The sequence below is a fragment of the Haliaeetus albicilla genome, chromosome 10, assembly GCF_947461875.1.
Source record: "Haliaeetus albicilla chromosome 10, bHalAlb1.1, whole genome shotgun sequence".
In the NCBI taxonomy this organism is placed as follows: domain Eukaryota; kingdom Metazoa; phylum Chordata; class Aves; order Accipitriformes; family Accipitridae; genus Haliaeetus; species Haliaeetus albicilla.
The window spans coordinates 23695146-23715156 of record NC_091492.1 but is presented as its reverse complement, the minus strand read 5'-3'; the positions used below and the strand labels follow the sequence as shown (position 1 = coordinate 23715156).

At 52.4% G+C, this 20011-nt stretch overlaps 2 protein-coding genes across 2 annotated transcripts in view; both read left to right on the top strand.

The window, feature by feature from the left end:
• Window positions 1–2318, top strand: part of CSNK2A2 (casein kinase 2 alpha 2) — a 28269-nt gene extending 25951 nt beyond the window's left edge. The window contains exon 12 of the mRNA XM_069794002.1: window positions 1874–2318. The gene's annotated coding sequence lies outside the window, so the exon portion shown is untranslated. The remainder of the gene's footprint in view (window positions 1–1873) is intronic.
• A 6214-nt stretch (window positions 2319–8532) lies between these two features.
• CFAP20 (cilia and flagella associated protein 20) lies at window positions 8533–19575 on the top strand. Its single transcript, XM_069794009.1, has 6 exons — window positions 8533–8738; window positions 15131–15210; window positions 16300–16411; window positions 16740–16928; window positions 18099–18209; window positions 19096–19575. The coding sequence occupies exons 1-6, from the start codon at window positions 8655–8657 to the stop codon at window positions 19099–19101; spliced, it is 582 nt and encodes a 193-aa protein (XP_069650110.1). The 5' UTR covers window positions 8533–8654; the 3' UTR covers window positions 19102–19575.
• Window positions 19576–20011: the final 436 nt, after the last annotated feature.

Here is a 20011-nt window from a genome sequence, read left to right as displayed (position 1 = left end):
CTTCCATGGGGCTGCAGTGGAGGTGCAAGGTTTTGGGTACAGTGTGGGAGTTGGCTGCTGTGGTACAGTGGACTCAAACAGCTGGTGCCCGTCATACTGGTCTCTGTTATGTGGCTGGTCAGACACAAAGTCACCCATGCATGGCTGGAAGTTGGGGATTCTCCATGTGTGTACCCCCATGCTTGTCTCCTCTCAGCCTGGGTGGATGGCTTTTTCTAAAGATGTGCTGAGCAGGGAGTAGCTCTTCTTTTCTCCCACCCTGGGATGCAACTGGTGCATGAGCTCAGTTACCAGTGTCTGGGCTGAGGAGCTGTTGTCTGTGGTGTGGCTACCGTGCCACAGGGCCCTCGCTAACATTAACTCTCCTGTAGATGCTGCTGAAGGCTTTGGCGAGTGTTTCCAGCCCTTGTCCTTTCATCTGCCTGACCTACAGGCTGCCTGGCCCGAGAAGTGGGGGGGGAGGTCTCTTATGCTCTTAAGCTGTGCTAATACCAGCGGGGTTGGTTTGGGGTTTTAATATCAATTTCTGAACTGATTTAAAACATGTATTGAATTGCTCCATTGAGAAGAGGCAGGAGTGAATGTTTCTCATGGCCTGTCCAAGTTGCTATGGGGGAAACTTGGCCGTTTTCCAGCTCTTGTGTATTGGCATTCCCAGCTTCTGGAGAACCAAGGCAGAAGAGGCATGGGGCAGAAGAACAAGTTCAATGTGGGAATTCTGATAGGTGAAAAACATTGATTGTTGTATATGTGTGCTTGACAGTGTCCAAACCTGATGGCAGGGTTTCAAGGTGGTGCTTTGGGAAGTATTAGTTCTGTAAACCTGAGTCAGAAATTCTTTCCTGGTACCCTCAAGCAGAGGAAGAGAGACGCTTTTCCCAGCGAGTGAAATGGGTAAATGGCTTTCCCTGATTGCGGTAACCAGAGAGGCTGGAACAACCTGCCCTGTATCTCCCCACATCCCTACCCCAGCTCTAGGGTAGGATGAGCTGTGACAGATTGATCCCGGAGGGAAACACGGCAGCTGAGGAAGTGTAGCCTGGGAGCAAGGAGGGTGTGGAGTCTCCTGATTCCGGGGTAGTGTGGATGCTTGGCTGCAGCTTGGGCCAGTTCCTCTCTGCACCCATCAGCCCTTCCCGTGCTCAGAGCAGGAAGCCCTGCTCTCCTCTGGACCTTAGCAAAGCGTCGTCCTGCCTGTAGGGACAGCCAGGAGCTGGAGAAGACAGTGTCTTGTCCTTAGGAAGGAAGAGTCTGGGGAACACGCATCTTCATATGCTTTCTCCTGGAGAAAGTTGGGAGGGTCCTGGTGCATGTCCTGGCCTTTCAGGTGGCCTGGGCCCAGCTTTCTAGCAGAGGTAGAGCGCAGGTTTCGCTGAGCGCCTTGCAAGAGGAAAGGCTCAAAACCAGAACCACGGCAGCCATTGAGGGATGCAGTAGGAGAGGGATGTGGTAAGCAACTTCCCCAGCTTGTCCGTGTGTGTTGAAAGTGTGCTGTGGCATGACGGGAGCCTTTAGCAGGACTAGATGAGATGTTTGCGGCAGTGGAGGGAGACTTAACACAGGAGAAAAAAGTCCAAACTTCTGTCTGGCTGCCTGGAAAAGTGCTGCTTTGCTGGACTGTGTCTCTCCCTTGCCTCGCTCAGCCCTGCCTTCCCCTCTCACCCTGCCACCCCTTCCAAAGCAGGCTGAGGATCACCCCCTGTCCCCACAGCCAGAGGCGCGTGGAGGGTGCAGCCAGGCCTGGCTGGGAGTGGGGTGGCAGGACGTGGGGCAGCATGCCCAGCCATCTCCTCGTCACCTGGGGCTGGAGGAGCTGTGTATCGAGCTGGCGGTGCCCCATGATGCTCACTTCCCTCCTCCCATGTCTCCTCAGGTCCGATGCTGTTGCTCCCAATTTTCCATAAGCAGAATGAGAACCAAATCAAATGTCTTATCAGCGCGTGTAGAGTGACGGCGGGCAGACTGCGCAGCGCGGGCAGGGCTGAGAGTGGGGCAGCACTCCTGGCTGGATGGCACTCGCCTCTTTATGACCACAGCCCTTCCCTCCGAGTGTTAAAGGTTCTTCTGCCTTTGGTTCCTTGTTGAGCTCTTCCTGACCCAGAAAGCGTGGAAATGTGAAGGGTGTGCAAAACAGTTGTTGGTTAGTTGTTCCTTCCCCCGTTCTGGCTCTTTGCCCCCAACCTCTGACAGACTACGGTTAGCCAGCTTGCGCCTGTCTCTGCCAGAGCACAGGTATGGCAGGGGTATACTAACATGATGGACAGTTCTATATTATAATTAAAAGGATTCTATATTGTTGAATAAAAGTTTTAAAAGAAGTATATGAAGAAGAGTATTCAGTGGGAGGGGAGCTATGGGGCAGGACCAGCCACACTGGAGTATGCTGGCAGTGTGAGCTGTGCCCTGCTAGGACAAGCTGGGTGAGGAGAGCAGGAGGAACTAGTTGTACGAAATCACTGTGGGCAGAGGCAAAGGAGCGACTTGTCACCTTTGGAGGTGTCCCTCCTTAGGCCCCCATACTCTTCTGGAGATGCCTGCCTGGGTGGTGGCCTGAGTGCTAATGCTGGTACCTGCTCTTCCCAGCCCATGGGGCTTGGGCATGGCTCTGTCTCTGCACCCCAGGAGCTCCCATCTCTTTCTCTTGGGCTGAGACTCTCCTCCTCCTCCCCAGCGCCGTCACTGCAAAGCCCTGAGCTTGGAGCTCTTGCCTGTGGGCCTCTGCATCGCAGGAGTTCCCCTACAGATGTGGTGCTTCACCGGCAGCTCTCAGGAGAGCCTGGCTGCAATGCTGGTGGCTGTCCAAGCTGTGCACTGGTCTTAGATGTTAACAGACCACTTGAAACTCTGGTCTAAAAACCTCCAGCTGGACTCTATACAAACTGTATATGGTCATTTCTCTTCCGCTGTCCCATTCTTTCACTGTCCATGTGTTTTTCCCTACACAGTTTTCCCCTATACTGAAGCTGCCCAGGCTAAGGGTACATCTGAGACAAGGTTCTTGACTGGGAAAGATAGACCTGTTGCTGGTTCCCAGGGAGGGGAGCTCGGGTAAGGTGAGCCCCAGGCTCCTGCTGGCACAGAACCACACGGTGCTGCTCTCACACAGCCCTGGGCAGTGGCCGAAGTGGAAATGCAAGAGTAAGTCCTTGCACAAAGCCTGTGAGTTGTACAGGTGGAAATTTGCCAACACTGTCCTCATGCATCACACAGCTGGAGATGTGCTGATGTGGGGCCAGATGTGGACATGTATATCAGGTAAGTTCAAGCAACTGGTGTTGCAAGGCAGGGCTTGGTCCATTGCCAAGGCACAGTGTAATGATAGCCCTGTTGTAGCCAGGACTGTGCTGATCTCTGGTGCCTAAATTCAGCAAGACTCCTTTTTGGCTGGTGTAGATCTGGCCAGTGGCGAGAGCCTGTCCCTGCAGGGAAGAGCCCATGGCGGAGTCCCACCTGAGGTCCACATGTGCTGGACAGAAGCAGCACTGCAAGCACACACTGAACTGAGGTCCCTGCAGCATGGTGGCACATCCAAGTGCTATTGCTACTTCATCCATCCCTCTCCTGACACTGTTGGGTCGTGCCCCCCATTCCCACCTGCTGCCTGCTGCAGCCCCACGTCCTCTCCAAGTCAACAGCTTCTCTCTAAAGGATGCTCTCAATGACTTTTTAACTGTTGCTTGTCAGAAGTAAATTCTTGTTTACCTACCTGTTTTTTGTCTCCAGTTTGTCCAGAGTCAGAAAGGTTTTGGTCATTCTCGTTCCTTGCTCCACCATAACATCCATGGCATGGTGGTCCCACCAAGGCAGTGTCTCCTCCTTCCTTGACTTTCTCTGCCAAAGAGCTCCAGCACACACTGACACTGTCTCCTTCTGCACCCACTGATGTTTACACCCCTGTTCTCTTCTGATCCCTTGCTCAGCAGCAGCCCAGCTTCCTCCTCCTCCTCCTTCTGCACTGCTGGGAGTTCAGCCAGCATGAGGTCCAAAGCCTTCATCCAGGTTCCCTCAGCACCCAAAGCCACTTTTGCACCTTCCCTCCCCTTGCATGTGATGGCTATGGATCTCCTGCCCAGTTCCCTTTTTGGTTTCCTCATTACAGCTGCCTTTCATCCAGTCCTGCTCCTGTTGGAAAATCCAGGCTGGGAGAGATGGCTGGAGTCATCCAGACAAATCCCAGGATCTCACGCTCCTTGCAGAAGTCATTGCAGTCTTTTTTGCCATGCAGTGAAGGCTTTTGGCTCTCAAAGGTACTGACTGAATCCGGTTCTGGTTTTACTGGTCCAAGCACTGCCCTTTCAGCTGGCCCACTGGGCCATGCAGCCAGCCCTAGGCATCTGCTCTCTAGCGATGGCTTAAGCTGAGAGGCCAACAGTCCAGGTTAGGATTTCCCAGGCCATGAACCTGGACTGTGTCTTCCAAGGCAAGCACAGACTTGGCGATACTGGAGAGAGCTGCTACATTTTGCTCTAGTAACTGCACCCAGCAATGTGAAACTTCAGAGGAGCAATGTTTCAGGAGCTTCCTGAAGATGTCATTCCTCTGAAGGCATCAAATTGCTGGGAACTCTGAAGGGCAGGAAGTGCTTTAGTGAACAGTTATTTCTGGAGCAGGCAACCTCTGCTCACTTCTTGGACCAGATTATTCTCTTAGGATGGGCCTTTTCTTTTACGTGCTCCTCCCAATCCAATCCCTCTACACCCCGGGAACTGGGAACAGGGGTGGTGTAACATGCTGACATCTTCCTAGTCATCTTCCAGGTGGATAACATCAGTGTGCGAGTCTCACTGAAATACATCTTCCAGAGGCCTCTTCCCGAATGCCAGCCTCGACTATTAATATGCGTTAACGTCTCATTAGGCTTCTCTGTTTCTGCCCTCTCCTTTAGCCCGCACATGCCTGGAAAGGGAGGAGAGGCAACGGGTATTATTTTTCATTAAAATTCATTGAGAAATAGGGACAATTTGAAACCACAACATATTTCCATGTACATTACTTGCAGCAAAACATGACATTAAAATGGTAAGTGGAGAGCGTGTGAATGAGCAGGCTGTTCAGGAATGGCAGCTGGATATGTGTCCCAGTTGTCTCTTACCATCTGATTAAGGGAACAAGTTATTTAATCATGCCATATAAAGTGTACTCTAACCCACTGACTAAATATAGCTGGTCATTTCTAAATAACGCCTTGCTTTTTGTGCGCTCCACTTGTTTGTGCAAGGAATTGTAAACTAAGGAGAAAGTGCTGCTAACCCCGGTGCTGCAAGGGACTGCATGTTTGGGACAGTCGGCGCGTTTGTAGCCCAAGAGAGAGAGACAAGCACAACTAGCAGATGACACTGTGGTTGTCAGCGGGATTTGGATGGGGCATTCATTAGCAACAAGAGCTATACAGGGCCTGGAGTTAAACTGCAGGACCATAAAGCTGATGCAGAATGGTAATTTTTATGCTGTTTAGTGTCCGTACATTGAAAATAGATGCTAGGGGTGTTATTACAGTAGGAAGAAATGTAATATATTTCAGTTTAGAAATGTAATTTCCAGCCCAAGCTGTTCCTGTTAAGCCTCAGCTGTGCAAGGCCCTGTCTATACTCAAAAGCATTTTCACACCAGCAAAGCTGTACATCAGCCCCCCCTTATATTGCCAAGGTACTGCATCTTATCCCAGCTCACAAAAAAGAAAAAAAAAAAGCACATTTCTCCGCAGTCATGCAGTAAGCGACAAGGGTTGTTGCTGGCACAGTTATCTCAGAGCATGAAGATGAACATACTCCAGCAGATAAAGCTTTCTACTGGTGGTTAGGCCAGAGCTGAAAGCAGTAACAATTTAAAAGGAATAAGTAAACAGCATGAAAATTTCGGGCTGTACATTGTACACTGCCGCTTCTTGCTCGTGCTCAGATAAGGGCTGCTTCTCCAGTTGAACTGGATTTGGCTCAGGTCCCAGTGCCACAGAGATTTCCTGGACAAATAAATGGTCCCTTGGCAGCCAGGCAACAGACGCAGCAGGGACAGGGCTCTGCCCACCTGTATGCTCGTGTACAAGGAGTTTTGTGAATCCTCATTGCAGAGGGTTTCACCAACCAGTATCAGCAAAGGGCAGAGGCACCATTTTGGCTTGAGCAGTGGCAGCTGGTGTAGGGCAGGGAGGGAGCGTGTGTGCAGCCACATCACATCATCTGTTTCTCACACTCATGGGAAGCTGCTTTGGTTTCTTGCCTTTGGGAAAGTTTTTTCCAGAGGTTCACTCCTCAGGCACCTTTATTTGCTTGAGTAAATCCATTCGATGCTTGGGTTTTGGTACTGCATGCACTGAGCTGGGTACCCCCACAGACATTGGCAGGGGCTGGATCTGACACAGCCTTCGCTGACCCCAGGCAGCATCTGCCCAGCACCTCCCAGCAGTGCGCACTGCAGTCCCTCAGTGGTTACATGGTATACCTGGCCTTGGGGGCTGGTGCTTCTCCAAGAGGGCAAAGATCCCTCTTTCCACTAATCCAAAAATCAAGATCTCCATGCGGGAAGAGATCAGCACCTTCCTGCTCAAACAAGCCAGGCAGCTGGAGCTGCTGCCCCTCTCCCCTGGGGGGAGACCCTTGCACAGTGCTGGTGTCCCTGCCTGGCTTAGAGCATCCAAGTAGAAGTTGGAGGTATTGCACTGATGGTGCTGCTGTGTTTGAGAGCTTTCCTGTCCCTTCTTCCTACCAGCCTGCCTCATGACGGGTATCTCTGGTGTCAGTGAGTGCAGGATCCGGCCCATTTCCACATGGAGATGGAGCAGTTCTGGCCTGAAATGCTATCTGAAGAAATGCCACCATGTCAGCAAGTGTGACAGAGCACTGGGACAACCTGCCACACCAGCTGATGTGCAGGAAGCTTCTCTGGAAAGCACAGATTTCCAGACCTCCCGGTGGTTTCTGACCTAACAAGGCAGCAGCCTCTGGCACCAGCGTGTCCCTGTTAGTGCTGCATCGGCGTGGGGCAGAAACAGATTGTTCCAAGCACACGTTTGCAGCCAGCTCCAGCCTGGGTGGCATCAGAGGGCTGGGAAATGGCTTGGCAGAGGGTGGGACATGCCCACTGCTGTTGTGTGACCAAAGCATCCTTCCCTTCCACCTCCATCAAATATGTTTGCCTTTCCCTTGGCCACAGAGGTACAGGAAAGGGCCTGGCCATGTCTTGGAAGATCCGAGTCAGGGACTTGGGAGTGACAGGAGCTGCTTTCTGGTACTCACACTTCGCAGTAGTGCTACCCAAAAATGCAGGTCCACAGACACAGGGCTAGGCTGTCAGCATTTATCACTCGTTTCAATGGAGGCACTAGCATTAATACTCAAGCAGGATTTCCAACAGGCGTGCATACCTGCTGATGTGCACAGGCTGCTCTGAGCGGCACTGGGACTGGGATGGATGGACATCACCTGCTGGGGCAAGTGAAGCTTGGGAACTTGGGAGCAAGACTGGGGGCTAAAGGAAGCAGGAAAGTGGAGGAAACACCATCCGGGCACTCTGGTCTTGTAAAACCAGCACAGAGAGAAACGGAGGCCCCTAGAAGAAAACAGCAAATCCCAAAGTCTGGGAGAAACACTCCGTAAGCAAAGTGCATTGTTGGAAACAGAACACCAAAGCGTTGCCTTTTATCTGATGGTTGTGAATTGCAGGGGGAGAATTGGGATGTTTCACAAATGTACCCACCTAAGTCCCAACGTTCAGTAGATGTAGTACCAGCCATTTCATTAGCTACAGCAGACCGGTCCGTGGCCTTGAACGGTCTTGGCTTCAGTAACACACTTTGCCGAGTGAACGAGGAAAGGGGACAGAGCCAGTGCCCGGCGAGCCCTCCGTGGCAGCTGGGAGCCCCGCTGCCCGGCAGCAGAGCGAGGGCAGGGCCCTGCCCCAGCCGGGCTTTCACCGCCCTGAGGGTTTCCCTGCAGGCCAGGCTCCACTCAGGACGGTGTCCAGTGCTGTGGCCACACCAGACCCGCCTGCCCCCCGCGGGGCCTGCGAGTGCCCTTCTGGGCCCGGAGAGCGGCCTGACGGGGGCCGGCCCTGACAGGGTCCCCTCCCGGGCACCCGGCCTCACCGGCGGGCGGGCACAGATCAGCGGCAACCAGCACCGACACCGGGTCCAGGGGGCAGAGGCGGGGCGGGCGGACCACGGGGTGCGCCCCAGGCCTCGGCAGGGCCGCGTCCGCCACCGCTCAACGCCGGTGGCCAGGCGCAGGGCCCGGCAGGCCGGTACCGACCAGCCGGTGCCTGCCCGGGGCCGCCGGCGACCGCCCCACGGGGCTGCACCGCTGTGACGAAGGGAGGGAGAGCCCCGCCCGGGCCTCCGCCGGCCGGCCGGCTCGCCCGCCCGCCCCGGCCCTCGGTCGCCTCCGCCTCCCCTCGGGCCCGGCCCCGCCCAACCCCGTTGCCACGGCAGCGCGCGCTCCCGTAACACCCCGTTCCCTCAGCAGCGGCCGGAAGTAGATCCGACGGCAGCCGGCAGTCACGGAAAGTAGTGCCCTGGTGACGGCGGCGCTGCCGCCGCGACCCGGAAGCGCGGGGCGTAGGCGCGGAGGGATCCGCGGGATCCGCCGTGTCCTTGCGCAGAGCGGCGGCCCCGGCGGCGGGAGAGGAGCGCCCGGCCCGGCCCGGCCCGCCGCGGCCCCGGCATGTTCAAGAACACGTTCCAGAGCGGGTTCCTCTCGGTGCTGTACAGCATCGGCAGCAAGCCGCTCCAGATCTGGGACAAGAAGGTGAGGCGGCGGTGGGGCCGGGGGAGCAGCGGGACCGCTCGCCTCAGCCTCCTGGGGCAGGCCCGGGGCTGCGCGGAGCTGCCGGCGAGGCGAGGCGAGGCGAGACGAGGGGCCGCGGCCCAACGGGAAGCAGCCGGTGTGGCCCGGGCTCCCGTGGGGCCGCTCTGGGCGGGTTGCCGGGGCCTGAGCCGCCCGAGCCAGGTTACCGGCAACCCCCCGGGGAGGACGGGGGTCTTTTTTGGAGGGGAATGTGTTATTGTGAAAGTATCTTTTTTTTCCGCCTTTGCCGAGCAGAAGAGCCCCGCTAGGGGAGCGGGCCGGGCCTGTGTCAGGAATGCAGCACTACAAGAGGCTAGAAAAAAAATGTTAAATGCTGGAAATAGGCAGCAGAAAACAAAACGACCCTTCGCCACGTATGGTGGCTTCCCCCCAGTACCTGATGTAACTGAGATGGGGGTCTTCTGTCATATGTGACCCGTTTTTTAAACAGGCTTGCGACAGGTGTTTAAAGGTAGGCTGTGTGGCGGCCTTAGGATGTACAAGAAGTCATGAGTGTTTCATCTGTTTGTTTTTCCATCATATCCGTTTCTAGAGTGCTTCTGTGAGGCTCCCCTGCCTTCTCCCCAGTATCTCGCATCAGGGAGCCCGTGTCAGGAAATTTGTGGGTGTTGAGACCTGCTGCTTCTTCTTCTTCACAAACCCTCTCCTCTCTGAAGTTACAACATGTATTCAGTTACTTGTGCTTGAACCTAATTTGAATTTCTTGTGCTTTTGGCAGGAATGAAAGCCTTCAAGGCAGACAGCAGTGTTGTTTGACCTCAGTGGGCTCGCATGGGCATTTACAAGTTGTGGGATGGGTGACAGGCAGCGCAGACCCATCCTGTTTGCTGTCAGTGGGGTACCCATGTAGCTCTGTGAAGAACTGGGTTGCGTCACATAGCCTGGCTCTGTGCATGTGCCTGCATTAGGGCTTTTGCACAAATATTTGTGACTTTAAAAAAGGATCAGCAGCTTATCTGGATGGTGTGAGGATGGGGTGCGTTAAAGACTCTTAGGCAAAGGGATGTAGCATGCCTCCAGACTGGATAAAGCCATGAGCGATCTGGGCTGACCCTGCTTGGTGGTGGAGCTTGGACTGGAGACCTCCTGAGGCATCTTCCAATGTGAATTGTCCTGTGCAGGGACCATTGCGACTGTGCAGCTTGTGGGGTGGCCAGCAGGAAGTCTGCTTGCAGGGTGGACGTAAGCAGTGGTCCATTCGGGTGCAATAGTCACTGGATTGGCCAGAAAAGACTGATGAAAAATTAGCACTGCTGTTCCCAAGAACAGCAGCTGGGTGTGCAGGCTGTTTCCATCACCTGCTGTAGGGCTTGCATGAGCTACATGGGCTCATGTAGCACTGCCCAGTGGCAGCAGCCCTGCATCCTTGGGAGCAGTGAGGCTGCATGCAGGCAGACTTAGAGGTCTGCCTATCCTGAGGAAGCACGGCCAGCTTGGGCGAGCTTGTTGTGAGGATTGCCCTGCTCACAAAGGTGTGGCATGAAACCAGAGTGGGTTTTCTGACTTCTTTGCCTGTGGATATCAGTGTGGCTCACTCTTTCACCTCACTTTTCCATTTAAAAGGAGTTGGGTTGGTGGGTTCGTAATGGTTTCGGCATTCCTGACCTGACACCCTTGGTGTGTTTGCAGCAGCAGGAGGTGAAGGGCAGCACTTAGGGCATCTTGCTGCCTTGGAACTGAGAAAGCGGAGTCCCTCAGGTCTTTACAGCATGTGGTGTCATCTCCCCTGCTCAGCCCCTTCAGAAAATCCTGCTGGTGGTGCAAAGACTGTGTGAACGTACAGCATGGGGAGTGCTACTGATGGTTTGGGTGCTGATGGCCTGCTGCAGACAGGGAGCTGGGTGCTAAGTTGCTGATGAAGCCTCTCTGGCTTGATGGAGGAACCTGCCAGGCTGGCAGCAGAGGGGCAGGCTGGTGTTCATGAAGTGAGTAAATGTCCAGAAATGGTGAGGGATTTTTCCAGTGGGCTTATTTATTTATTTATTGGAAAATACTGATCTGTCCAAGCCCAGACATCCCAGGAATGGTCCAGCTATGGCAACGCCACAGGAGAGTGTTAGGGTTGGAGTTTCTGGAAAGGGGGAAAGCAACCAAAACTTTGCAATAAGTGTTAACTGCTCTGTTCAGGGGTGCATGAAATGACCTGTAGTTTTGGTGAGAATTGGAAACAAGGGATTTGATGTTCTTGCACGTCCTAGGTGCGAGACTCTCTTTGCAAAAAGTACCAGCAGACAGTGATTTTTTTTTTTTTTTATTTTTTTTTTTAAATCTTGGGGAATTTCAAGCTTTTGTGACATGGGGAAAACCATTTCTTGTTCAGCCCTAGTAGGATGTGTGCTGCTTGTGCTGATGGAGACAGTGTGAAGTAGAGGCGTCTTCATTTGATATAGGTGTAGAAATGGGGTACAGGAAGCCTTTCCTTGTTGTGAGCGTGTGTAACCTCCCTCTAAGTAGTAGGATACAGTCCCTCCCTTCTCTCCCTTCTCCCTCAGGGGCTGTGGGTAAGCTGTGGGCAGGCCTTGGTAGCAAACCCTGCCAAGCCCAATCTGTCGTGGCCACCAGCATCCTGTCCCAGGGGACTTGGTAGGACTGAAGTGTCCAGGCCTTGGGAAGAGCATGGTGACTGTCCCACCGTCCCTGCAGGCAGAGGTTCCTCCTTCAGCCTCATCTGCAGAGAGCCAGTAACTGTTGGGGTGTGCTCTTTTCTCCTGCCTTCCAGCGCTGCATGTTCCTGGTTTGGAGTTGGAGACCTGTTTTCAAGGTGTCTTCTGTTTGCCTTCCAGCACTTTGTTGTTCTGAGTACTCTGTTTATTCCTGCAGCATCCTGCCACCATGGTCCCCACCCTGACATGTGGAGATACACTGACTGGTCTCCAGGGGACTCGCTGACACTTTTCTGCAGAGCAAATGGGAACGGTTCAATGAAACTTGTCAAACCTATCCATCCTCTTGCTAATTTCTCCATACTCCTTCTGCTGGCACGTCAACACAGAATATCGTTAGCAATTTCAAGTGCTGTTGGGAGGAGGCAAGGTCAGCTAGCTTTCAATACTCGTCTGAATGTCAAATGCATGCTCTGCCACCAGGATGTAGGTAGCAGTTTCCCTGATGAGCACAGCCAGGATCAAGCCCCTGCCAACGCTGTGGTGGGGTTCTCTCTTTGCAGCCCTTCTCTGACTCGTTAGTTCTTTTGCACAGTATCTTTGTCTGGGTTGCTCCAGACCTCTGCATCTCAAATACAGCAGACCATGCTGCTCACTCCTCCTTGCCAAACCTGTGTGCACCAGGCGCTACAGCAGAGCGAGGCAGCTCCTGCTTTTGCCTCTTGTTTTGCCCCCTCTCCCTTCCTGGGGGAGGGAGGTGGCACAGGGGCCTGTTCTGGACCCACCGCTGACTTTGAGAAGCGCTGGCCTGTCTCGAGGCGAGTGCGTACCCATGCCTACGGTAGTCTGGGCAATGGTGCCAGCCGTGTTTCAGCTTGCTGTTGCTGGCACAAGCCCATCGCCTAACGAAGGGGTGTCCGGCAACGATGCGGGAGCGAGCCTCCAGAGGTCGGCCTCAGACCGTGGCAACCCATCCGCTGATGGGTGGGTGGCTGGGCCTGGGGAGGATTGCTCCTTGCTGCTTTTCCTCGGGTCTTATATCTGTTCAGACACAACTGTCTGTGAAGGTGCTGTTCCCTCCAAACCTTGCAAGGTTTGAGGTTTGTATCTGCAAAAAAACCTTTTCCAGTTTGTTTTTAGACAGCAGGTAACTTCCCAGTTATCCTGATTCAGAGGATATTAGGCATTTGAAGAACTTTTATTTTCTAAGAGGGCTATTAGCCTTTTTTCCAGCTTCAAAAATCCACCTTCTTAGGCTTAAGATGTCTGGAAAATATTGGCCAAGTACCAATGTGGAGTGTTTTGTTTAGATTTCTAAAATTTTCTGAAATCTTATCTTTCTGAGCTTCTATGTAGTAGGGGAAGGCCCCTGAAGACTGGGAGCTCTTGCTGAGTAGCCACTGCAAGCACAGCAGAACCATCCTTACCGCCCTGTGCCACACAGAGCTGGTGTCTGTGCCTGATGGAGCCAGAGTTTGCCTCTTGGTCTGTATGAGCTTGTTGTGAAGGGGGTCCCAGAGCTGGCAGGGGAAGAGAAGTGCTCCTTGGGCTGTGACCAAAATGTGTCCTCCATCAGGGAGGTGGTCCTTGAGGCAGGCAGGAGGCGAGCTCAGCCTCCATTGGGGAGCCAGGCTCTGGAGTGAGCCGAGGAGCTGAGATGGGGCATACAGCACCACCGAGTCCCGGAGGGCAGCGCTTTGAGCCCCCATTGGCAGTGAGCTCTTCTGATACTATTCAGCCTTATCTTACTGAAATGGTGAGGCTGCTTGGACTTCTGATCCAGCCGGTGCTGGATGTCATGCTCCAACTGTCTGTGTGTCTGTCCTGCCAGCGCTGGCTTCAGGCATGTGCAGACAGGCTGGCTTTTGTGTGGAAGGGTGCCTGCATGACCTGGCTACCGTCTCCCTGCAGCTGGGTGGTAGTGCAGCTCGCAAAAACTTACACCAAGCTAGGTAGGACTGGGAGGAAGGGCTCTGCTGCAGTCTGGCCCTGTTTTGTACTGATCTACTTGTCTCTTTTTCTACTGTCTTTCATCCTGTTTCTGGCAACGCTGAGGAAGAAGAGTTGCTTCTTTTCATTGTCCCTGTAATCTGGGGAAGGAAAGCCTTCACAGGCTAAGGAAGGGGACCTGGTTGCAGATAGAAACACTGCTGACTAATTGGTTTAAAGCATGTTTAGCTGTTTTCTCTGTTACTGTCCTCGCCAGAGAAGCCCAAACCTGAACCTTCTCCCCTCTGTGGAGCCATAAGCTACCCTTGGTGAAAGCTGTCTCGCGTGGCATGGAGGCAGGCTTTATTGTGCACTACTGTCACCTGCATAGGCGGGGTTATTTCCTGGTGTTAAGTCTGCATGCTGTATCCCTGTGGCTTCCAGGGTTTAATTTCCCATATGCCAATCACTGCTTCAAACAGAGAGGCACATGGGGTTTCTGCTGGGCTGGTGATTTAAAAAAAAAAAAAAAAAAAGATAAAGGCAACTTATCCAGACCTCGTGCAGTTGGTTTCTCCTGAACAGACCTATACATCCATGGGAGTTGCATTTGATGCAAAGGAGAGATACAGTTATCCTGTAAGGATCCTCTCTCTGAGCTTAATGTTTTCTAGAAGTATCTGTGCAGGCTTGAAGCAAAGTTAAGAGCAGCCTGACAGGGCGAGCTGTGCTCTTGTGCTTATCAGCAGCAGCTGGGTGATCCAGGCTGAGGTTTTGTGAAACTGCTTAGCGTAGAGACAGACCAGGGGGGTGGGCTGCTCACAGGGCTTATCTCTTTCTTCCAGCAATTATACGCAGCATCACCCAGGTAGGTCCCTCTGAAGAAATGAACTTTGAAGATGAATTGCTAAACCTGTAAATCATTTTGTAGCTCATGACTGGAACCATCCCGTTAAAAGCTTAATGTATCCTATATATTAGCAGTGGTGATAGGCGCTAAAATAATTTATTCATGGAGCCGGAAGGAGCGTTACAATTTGCTGATCTAGCATTGGGGAAGAGCAGAGGGTTTAATTAGCAAATGTGCCTTTTAAATGGAGATAAATTTGATGGGAAGTGAACTGCTTCATTAAAAAAATAAATCCTCAGATCCTGGGATTCAGCCATGTTGCATGTGGAGAAAAATGAATTTGTGTTGGCTTCTGGTTCCGGCCCTGGCCTCCCTGAGCTCTGTGGGGAGCTGGCTGCATCCAAGTAGCCAAATCCCTAAGCCCCTCAGCAGAGCAGATGATGGCTCTGCACTTGCGTACGCTGCAATTACGAATAATTTTAACCAAGTTTTTCCACAGAGGCAGTCAGCCATGCCCAGCAGTAGAGACTGAGACCCCTTGATGACCAGTGGCTGGCTGGTGGCTCCCTTTGCTTGCCCCTGTATTGCTCCTACTTGTTCTTACCCTTTATCCCACTCTATTTTGATCTTGCTCTGACACTTCTCTGTTTGTTTATTTGGGCCTCTAACGTGAGACTTGAGTCAGTTTTGTTCACTGTAGCATATTTTGATTTATTAAAGTCTTGTACTCGGTGTCTGTGCAGCATGCTGGGCCATAAACTCTTGCTTGGAGTCCTGGCACTCTGGGGTGGTGATCAAAGCCTTGGAAACAGCGATGTCCAGGACAAAAGGAGCCAAATGAACGTAGATGGGTCCCCCTGGGATCTTTTTCCCCCTCTCAATGGAGCTGTGGGCGCCTCTTGTTTCCCTCTTGGGTAACATCTGTGCTGTCTGCCCCACTTTTCTTCCAGGTGCGCAATGGCCACATCAAGCGAATCACTGACAATGACATTCAGTCGCTGGTGCTGGAGATTGAAGGAACTAATGTCAGGTAGGAGAAGGCATTTTCGTCTGCCCTAGTGTGCCTTGGGGGCTTGGCCCTGGCGCAGAGTGAAAGATTTCGGTGCCCAGCAGACATCTCCTTCAGACTCTACTGCAATCTCTTTGTCAGTAAATTGAAGAATATGATCTGGGGTCAGATCACTGATACCCCTCTGTGGCACTGTACCGTGCCTTTCCCTGGATGTGCTTGTAGAGCTCTCTGTCATCCTCAGTGGGACTAAGGGATAAAAAATGGAAATAAAGTCCCATTATTTTTCCATCACTTAGGGGAAAAAAAGCTATATTTGATACCTGGTCTCCAGTCAGTGCTGCCAATTACTGAGAAAGCCGCCAGTTACTGAGAAAGCAGCATTCTGTCTTCTGCATCTTTTATTGTCTTAGGCCTGCTCTGCTGCTCTCCCAACAGCAGGAAGATCAAAGGGAGATTTATGAGGGGAGTCGCTTATGGTGCTTCACTTAGCAACCTTGTCTCTATCGACCAGGGAGAGAGACGCCAGCTCCATGAGCAAGTTCAGAGTCTCCAAGGCTTCTCCAGGGGTGATTCAGAGCAGGGCGCTCCTTATAAGGGCAGCGGAGACTCCTCTCCTGCAGACAGACTGAGCCAACACTTCTTTTCCTCCCAAGATGTGTTGATACAGAACTTGCCAGGCGTGACGTGTAGTTCTAGGGTTCATGACCTCTGTTTTCCCAGCCATATAGAGCACAGAGGGCCTCTGCTGTGCTCTGGAGGGCTCTACCTATTCAGTCAAGGGTAGGAAGAGGTTGTGTTAAGAAACAGCACTGATGTGGCCTTGAAACTGGGGAGGTGAAGCTGTCTAGGAAGGTGTTTCATGCCCTGGGTGAGAAAAGTGGGATTTGAAATGCATTCTTTGGGCCTTTTATCTTGTTATCCCTGCAGCTACCTCTGAAACTCTCACTCCTGTAACAGGAAGCCCTGGCTGTTGCTGAGATCTTACAATCTTGGCAATCTTTTTCTGCCTGTCCTCCAAGACTGTGTTAGGTTAAGAGAGAGACTTGGGACTCGGGCTGTGTGCTTTGTGCTGTGTGAGATCCTAAAGCGTTTTTCTGTCCCTCTCAGTACCACATACATCACGTGCCCTGCTGACCCAAAGAAGACCCTGGGCATCAAACTACCTTTCCTGGTGATGATCATCAAGAACCTGAAGAAATACTTCACTTTTGAAGTGCAGGTGAGGAGCGTGCAGCGGGGAGGCCCCTTCAGCAACCAGTGAGCCTGCAGTCTTCTGTTGGAACTTGTCCCAGACAGCAAGTGGTCCCCAAAACAGTTTTGCTTTCTTGGCTATGTGATGTGTCAGGTCTTCTGCTAGGGGGGCATCAGTTGCTATTCCTGAAAATGGGTCTGTTTCCTTTGTTAAAAATACTTGTGCTGTGAAACGGAGGGGTGGGAGTAGGAGAGCCCTCTCTGAGACGGGTAGAGCCTGAGTCTAGAACAGCTGCTGTCTTGGGGAGCTGGGGGCCCCCTGATGCCTGGGTCAGCAGCCTTCCTTCCTTACCCAGGTGCTGGATGATAAGAATGTACGGCGCCGTTTCCGGGCGAGCAACTACCAGAGCACGACTCGGGTGAAGCCTTTCATCTGCACCATGCCCATGCGGCTGGACGATGGCTGGAACCAAATCCAGTTCAACCTGTCAGACTTCACACGCCGGGCTTACGGGACAAATTACATTGAGACCCTGAGAGTTCAGGTGAGAAGCAGGCATGTCCTACCCACAGAAACCAATGGTTGGTGATCTTCCTGCTGGCTGGGACAGCCTTGCTGTAGATCGGGAATCCAGGTTTAGCCCTGACTTGTTCCTTTGCCAGTCCTGCTCTTTGCAGAGCACTATGGGACTGGAGTGAAGGTCCGACTGAGGCAGCAGAGGTCTTGGTACTGCCTCACTTCACTGGACTAGACTGAGATGAAGGAGCCCATTTCCATCTTGTTTCTCTTGCTGGCTGTCAGTTAGGGTAAGAGTTGCAGTCCACCTAAAGTTCCCTACGGCATGCCACACATCCTGCTAGGGGGAGGTCTGCTGGGAGTTAGCCATGTGCAGCCTTGCTGTGCAGACATGCCAGACAGCGACTGGCCAAGTGGGAGCCTGGCTGGTAAAGACCCCAGGTGTTATGGTCCATACATATTCCCAGTTGAGCTTGTTTCCTAGTGCGCGTGGAGTGACCCTGCCTTCACCGAGCTCCTTGGACCAGAGCTGACACAGTGTTTCTGCTGAGGATGTGAAACTTGTTCCATATGCTAGGGATTCATGTTCATTGTGTCCAATGGCATATGTTATTTTGAGGAATGCCTGTGTGTGGAGCATGCCTGTTCCGTAGTATGATGGGACTGCTGCAGTTCCTTGTTAGGTTGCCTTGAGATGAACAGGCAGCCAACTGGGAAATGTCTGCCTTCTCACATAGCTGTGAGGGGGACTGGAGCGACTCCTTTGCTGCCAGCTGATAGTGGAGGCAGCGCAGACTGGTCAGTCTCATTCCTGACCTCAGGGAGGCCCTGAAAAGGAAGTGTTAAAAATGCAGCAAGCTAAGGCTGAGAGTGTTCCGGCAAATGCTGATACCAGTGGAGAGGCAGAGGTGGGTTCACAGCAAAGAACCCTCTAAGCAACTAAGGCAGATCTCAATTTGCAGAGATGCCAGAGCTCGGCCAAATCTCTTGAGCCAGCTTGCATCACTGGAGAGAGCATCTAATGCAAAACAGAGGGCATAGGCCAATGTTTCTGCTCTGATGCCCTGTCAGATTCAGAGAGGCAGTGAGGTCTCTTCTCCAGCTGCTAAGCCAAGGAATCCAGGCTGCTGCATGACAGCGAAGCTGGATGTAGAAAGAGTATATAGAAAATGGACTGACTCGTTGTTTTGACTCTCAGATCCACGCCAATTGTCGCATTCGACGGGTGTACTTCTCTGACCGTCTCTACTCAGAGGATGAGCTCCCAGCTGAGTTCAAGCTGTATCTGCCTGTCCAGAACAAGGCCAAGGTGAGGTAGCCATGGGCAAGGAGGGTGGGAGCAGCAGCTGGGCCAGGCTAGCATTCCTCTTCCCTCTCCCGCTGCCTTCACAATCCAGAGTTTCTTCTAGCAGCAGAGCTCTTACAGCTTTGGCTGTCAGCCAGGGAGCACCCTCACTGTTGCCAGGGTGAGCAGTCTGTCAGGGGTGCCTTGCTGAGTGGCTTTCCTGCCAGAACACATGGAAGTTGTCATTCCCATCTAGGAGCAGGGTGAGCTGTGCAGCTGCTCTGCACGTCCTTCCTGTTCGTGTTGAAGGACTCTGGGCAGGTTGGCAGCCTCCCGGCATCTCTCCGGAGCTTTCACCCATGACTCAGTGCAGTGGCTTTGCTCTTCAGAGCTAGCTGCAGCTCCACACTTGTCTTCCAGGAGAGATGCTGTTTGTGTCCCTCTAATCCAAATCTGCTCCCCTCTGATCTCTTCCCTGCCCAGTGCAGACAGTGGTGCTATGAGGTGGGAAGGGGATAGGCAAGGTTGTGGCTGCCCAGCAAGAGATGCCAAGCTCTGCTCTTATGGTGATGGGAGAGGAGTCCCTGGCATATTGGCAGCAGTCTTGAGGCTTGTGAGGAAGCACTTTCTTTGCCAGGGCCAGCCTGTCCCAGTGCAGATGCTTCTTTTAGCAGAGAAGATTCCTGGGCAAAATTTCAAGGAGCTGAGGGAGGATTTTGGGTGCTGATCTTAGTGGGAGGTAGAAGGCAGTGTTTACAGTAGGTAACTCCTCTGAGGAACCTGTCACTGCCTTCTGGGCTGTAGCAGCCTCCCAAGAATGCCTGGGGAATGCTTGGAGACCTCCCAATACAGTTGTCTTGGTGTTGCTGAGTCTAATAAGTGTCTTCTTTCTTCTCCCTGCTCTGTCCAGCAATAACACCACGTTGGGAAGAGATGTGAGAAATGTTTGGGGTCAGTAGGAAAATGAAAGCAGGTGGAAGAGAAGGCCCTGCTGAGACCAAGTTTTAGATCAGTTGACCTTGCCTAGGGTAACTTTGATTCATCTGGTATCCCTCTTCTGGACAGGACACAATTAACCATGTAACAGGTCTGGGACTATGCTGTTGGTGTGCGAGTTGTACAGAATGAGAGTTCTCCTAGCTGTTCCTAAAGTGCTGAGCCTAAACACTGCAAGTGGCCTGGTACCTGATCTTTTGTTGCACAGAGGCATTGCTCAAAATGGCCACTGTGCCTCTGAAGAGGGGATTCAGCAGGAATTACGGGGTTAAGTGTGCCCTCTTGAAGATACCAATTTTATTTTTTCTTTCCTTGTTTTCCATCTCTTATTTTATATATGCTCTAAATATGGATGTAATACTCTTGGAAAGTCATTAAACATTTGACTCTCTAAGTCTGCTTCTGACTTTTTCCTCCTTTGATGGATCTTTTAACTTGCATGTGTTAGCACTTCAGAAAGTGCTGAAGAATTTCTTTAGGAACCCAGATGTTAGAATTTGCCTCTGAATTTGACTTTTATTGGCAGCCTCACTGTTTAAGGGATGGCACAGACGTGGACAACAGCAATCTGGAGAGAGGAAAAATAGTAGGGTTTCCACAGAAGAGACAGGATCTGTCTCCAGTCCATGAGGTTTCTGGTACTCTACCTATGACAAAAACTCACGCTGTTCACGTTTAGTACATGGAAATGGGTTTGTCATTCCCTTCTTCCTTGAAGCCATTTTCCCAGCAGTGACAAATTGGTCTTACCAGCCTGTTGAGGCACAGATCTGTTCGCTGTGTAGTTAAACAACTCACTCCAGCTCTCAACCAAGCCTTTAGCAGCTACT